The sequence below is a fragment of the Octopus bimaculoides genome, chromosome 16 (assembly GCF_001194135.2).
Source record: "Octopus bimaculoides isolate UCB-OBI-ISO-001 chromosome 16, ASM119413v2, whole genome shotgun sequence".
Classification (NCBI taxonomy): domain Eukaryota; kingdom Metazoa; phylum Mollusca; class Cephalopoda; order Octopoda; family Octopodidae; genus Octopus; species Octopus bimaculoides.
The window spans coordinates 13,977,592-13,982,942 of NC_068996.1; the positions used below are offsets into that span (position 1 = coordinate 13,977,592).

The window sequence follows — 5,351 nt, forward strand, 5'->3', positions numbered from 1 at the left end:
TATATATATTACCATAATATATACTTGAAAAAGCTGACAACAGTGGAAGAGCTTAATTCATGTATTATATATAGAGCATATATATACATCATGAGATGTACTTATTGATAGAAATATTTATTGATAGAAATCCACAGCATACATAGCTTGGAACCGTCGCCTAGACCAGTGAAAATACCGGGCAACTATCTGGTGTCTTTTGCAATTAAGTATCTCATATGTTTCGAGAACAGAAATCCGTCAATTTATAAATGCCATTGCGTCATAATAAAGGCATAATCTGTCAAAAAAAAAACACATAACCATCAATACAGAATGTAGAAATTGATTTGATACTAAGCTGTAATGTACCTGACAATGAGGTAGATTACCTCTATATTATGACGAAATGGCACTTATAATTTGCTGGATTTTATGTTTTTGAAACATGTACTGAACTTTGTCGATTTTTATTCTTCATTTGTTTATTTATTGTATAGCATTCAGTACGAGTTGCTATTGAGTCTGTTGAGCTTGGACTTGTTTAGCGTTTGTCACCTTATCAAAATTATTCCACTAACTTTGATAATGGGCGAAGTGTGTCTTATATTTTGATTAATAAGCTTTACTGATTAGCTTTTCCTTCAATCCTTCTATACAAGACATATGTACTCTAGATTCTAACAAACAGTTGACCGCGATCTACATGATCCGCTGAAACGTGTGTGTGTGTGTACGTGTGCGCGCATATATGTATGCATGTATAAAGTACGTACATATTAAAAGATGCAGGCACAGTGCAAATGATCCAAAGAATGCTACACTTTATTTGCTCATACAAATTTAATGCATACTTGCATTATGCGAGAGTGAACATTGTCGAGGAAAAACATGTGTCCCCGAATTTTTGACCAGTCAAGGGGAACAACTCAGCTACACCTGACTTAGATTTAGCGAAAAAACTTGATAAAATTTGGTTAAGATTAAAATACGATATAATGTATAATATGCTTGAAGACAAAACAATAGTAAATAGATAATTAAATAAATTGCAATATTTCAAAAGCAATTTTAATAGATTGCAAAATAGTGAAATTGTTTATATGAGTGCTGTGTGTATTTAAGTATGTTGAGTGTGTGTATACGTTTGTGAGTGTGTATGCATGTGTAAGTATATGTGTGAACATCACATGGATTAAAGAAATGTATATATTGAATTTTTTCTTACCCTCAACAGAGTTTCCAATAGAATGTAAATGAGTAATATCCGGATATCTTCGATTCACATTGATAAGATATTTCCGCAACTCCGCATTTGTATGGTGTTTAAAATCCAATCTAGCTGCCGTCTGTTCAAATTGTACTAAAACTATTATTACTAAAGATAATAGAGACCCCACCATGGAAGGCAGTATATTTCGGAAGCAGTAATAAATCACTCCGTTTCGCATTCTGGACCCAGATCTGAGATTAAAAATAAGAAAAGAAAAGAATGTATTAGAGAGAGGAAAGTAATTCAAACATACTGATAACAAAAAGATAAATTCGTATTATTCAGATGGAAATGTTGTAGAATAGGCACGAGGTAAACATTTGCTATTTACATTTTCATATATGCTTATGTCATAAAAATATAGCCAAAGCAGATCGAGGATCTTGTTTCTACCAAAATTTACATATTTCTCTCATTCGACACTTATGAAGAGATGATTATATCCTGCTCGATAACCAATGTTTGTGAGTGGATCTGATAGAGGGAAACTGTATGGGAGTTCGTTATGTGTGTGTGTGTGTGTGTATGTGTGTGTGTGTGTACACATGTATATATATATATCCTGGCACTCCGTCGGTTACGACACAGCCTGCTCGTGAAATTAACGTACAAGTAACGGAATACTCCATAAATATGTGTACCCTTAATGTAGTTCTAAGGGAGATCGAGCGTGACACAGAATGTGACAAGGCTGGCCCTTTGAAATACAGGTACTACTCATTTTTGCCATCTGAGTGAACTGGAGCAACGTGAATTTAAATATTTTGCTCAAGCGTAAAAGTGCGCTGCCGGGAATCGAACTCACGACCTTACGATCGTGAGCCGAATACCCTAAGCACTAACCCGCACGTATGTATGTATGTATGTATGTATGTATGTATGTATGAATGTATGTATGTATGTATACATGCATGTATGTATGTATACATACGGGTGCCTTAGCCGTGTGATAGGGTCCTGGGCAAATTAATGCATTAGACCATATAGTAATTATTTATTGATAGAAATCCACAGCATGCATAGCTTGGAACCGTCTCCTAGACTAGTGAACATACCGGGCAACTATCCGGTGTACCTCAGCGTTAAGGTGGCAGAGTTTATAAATGGACACGAACAGATAGGTACAGGTATGAGTTTGTGGTTAAGAAACTTGGTTCGTGACCATGTAATTTCATGTTCAGTTCCACTGTGTGACACATTGGGCATACGTCTTCTTATATGGCCCTAAGCTAACCAATAACTTGTGAATGAATATGATAGACGGAAACTGTGTGAAACCCCGTTATATCTCTTTACAACTATATGTGGTTGTATCTGTGGGCGTGTATGCGTTTCTGTTTGTCTCTCCACCGCTTGCTCCATAGAGCAACAAGAATCTAATAATCATGCATTGAATCCCAATGCTAACATCACGTAATCTTTGAAACTATTTTCTCATCCTATATCAAACCTTCTTAATTCCCTGCAGATATCTTTCTGCGAGCAAAGCAACGTTTCTCTTGGCTAAAATTTCATTAAAGTGTCATCAAGGGATATCGAGTAAAGAACGAGGAACCAAATTAGTAATGTGCATTAGACATCGGGTTTTGTCTGCGTGTGTCTGTGTACCTGTGTTAGTTTGTGATGTAGGAGACGAGCGGATTTTTCCGATTTGCGTTTTCAGTCAGTCTAAGTATAAATCAAATTATATATCAAACAGAAAAAAAAAAAATTCAATTAACAGCTAAAATTTTAATTAAAACTTCAACGCACTGTTGGGATTACTGTTCGATAAAAATGTGAATAAAACTTATAATCGGATATAAAGCCTACTATGAGCCATTTTCACGTAATGTATGTGGCAATTTGAGACAAATTATGAAATACCTAAGCTGTAAATCTTGAACATTTAGAAGAATTATATTGATTTATTTTTCTCAGGAATATTTGGTGACCTTGGCAAGTATTAAACCAGGAAGGTTTTACTTGGAATGTATGTTGAATAAACACCAGAGCGTGATACCCAGCATGCACTGAATGGCTTCGCAGCTGAGTGCTGTGATGCAGGGACAGGTATAAGTATTGTGAAGACTGAGACATTGATTCTCTGAAAAAACTCTTCCCAGTGCACTGTGCATGTTAGTAGGGTATCATTATGTGGAGACGACTAAGGATCTCTGAGTCGTATTCATGAGTGAGAAGAAATATTAAGCTAAATTGTATGCTAGAATCGAAGATGCTGGCATAATAATGCGCAAACCCAGAATTTGATCTTCTGAGGAGATGTTTGTAAAGCAAAAGCAAGATAAGTTATCTTCAGTTCGGTTTGCTTGCCTTTCCTCAGCTATGATCATGAAAGAGTACGATCGTGAAAACAGTCATCCGAAATGAGATTTCTCCAAAGTGTTTGTGCAGTAACAATTCTCAAAAAGGTGCATGGTAAACACGAAGTCACTCCACGTCGAACTGCTGCGTCTTTGCATTGAGATGTCAAAGCTTCGGTACTAAGAACATGTGATTAGAATGTTGCAGGAAAGAATCGCAAGATAGATTCTTCAAACCGAGCCAACAAGCAGGAAACCTTGGGGTAGACAAAGAACGACATGGTTGAACAATATCCATTGTTCCGTCGGTGATGCTCAGGAACCCAGCCTGAAAGTCTCATGAGAGTTGATTTTGTTAGGCTCTGTGGAGAAGGTGCTCGAAAAATCTTCACTCACTTCCCTCCAGTTGTACAAGGTGGAGAAGATAGCGGAATGGATGTTAAATTCTTTTGAAAGGATCCAGAAACTGTAAAGTATATCACCTCAAGAAAACATTTTCATTTGAAAATTGTTAGCTGCTAATTTTTCCGAATTTCTTCGGAGCAATTTAAAAAGTCCCATGGTGTTTAATTCTGTTAACCTTGAAATTATAAAATCTATCTATCTAGGTCGTCCCTAAGGACGCACCAAGACTATTTCCACACGCTTTCCCCACTCACCTCGATATTCCATAGTTGTCCTCAGCTCCTGTACGCATTCCATACCAGTATCCTCCAGCAAGTTGTCGATATAGGTCATCTTCCTTCTTCCTCTCCTGGTTATTCCTTCTGCTGGTTGCCAGAGCACTAGCTTGTTAGTAATTTCATTGGTGTGTCTGGTGCAGTGTCCATCTCGAATCATCCTTCGATGCTGTATGTTCAATGTTACATTTGGTAGTCTCTGGTATAAGTCGGCGTTTGTTGTATGACTCTTCCAGGAGACATTGAGTGCCATCTAAGCATCCTTGCATAACAACCATCCAACTGCTTCTTCAATGCTTTAGTGAGCGTCCATGTTTCAGCCCCGTACAGAAGAACAGACTCCACTGCTGTCAGAAACAACCTCACTTTCAATTTCTTTGCTAACTTTGAACTTAATTTATGGCATGAGCTCCAGGCAAGAGCTTTCCTTGCTACGATGTCTTTTTCAGTACTTTGTGTCTACGCACCAAGGTATTAAAAAAATGCTCCAAGTTGGTTGCACCATAATTCTCATTTACTTGGTGTGTCTTGCGTGGCATAATGAATGTGACATATGTGACAAGAATTATCTTAATGACAACATTACATCTGGAAAGAATTTGTCCGAATATCGATATATGCTTGGACTTAAAAGATTGCATCATAAATTTACGAGTATGTAAAAATCTTGGCATTCTAAACATTTCTAGAACACGTTTTAAGGTGGGATTTATGAGAATAAGGTGTCTATAAGTTATAGTGGTGAAAGAGAGTGTTAAAATGTTGAAATGGGTACTCGGCGTCATTAACACTGTGGTGGTACATCGTATGTATAATTTAGGTTTAACTTTTTCTTTTTCCGTTTTTTAAGCTTCCACGCTTTCTATGCATTTCCTTCTCAACATCTTGCGTTTCTTCTCTCATTCAATTTTTAGTTCCTTATATGTGGACTGTGACTGATGACTATGTTTGCGGTATGTCTCAACATATGAAACTATTAGTAGCACACATGCATTGCGTCTATTAAATAATATTTATCTTTCACCAGATAGAGAACATTTTTTGTTGATCTTACCATCAAGAAACATTACACTATATATGTGTGTGTGTGTGTGTGTGTGTGTGTGTGTGTGTGTG

At 36.8% G+C, this 5,351-nt stretch overlaps 1 protein-coding gene across 3 annotated transcripts in view; it reads right to left on the reverse strand.

The window, feature by feature from the left end:
• Positions 1 to 5,351, reverse strand: part of LOC106873734 (carboxypeptidase D) — a 471,768-nt gene that overhangs the window by 136,779 nt on the left and 329,638 nt on the right. For all 3 annotated transcript variants that reach the window (XM_052973530.1, XM_052973529.1, XM_052973528.1), the window contains one exon: positions 1,208 to 1,443. In XM_052973530.1, the coding sequence (XP_052829490.1) occupies positions 1,208 to 1,430 (223 nt within the window). In that variant the 5' untranslated portion in view covers positions 1,431 to 1,443. The remainder of the gene's footprint in view (positions 1 to 1,207; positions 1,444 to 5,351) is intronic.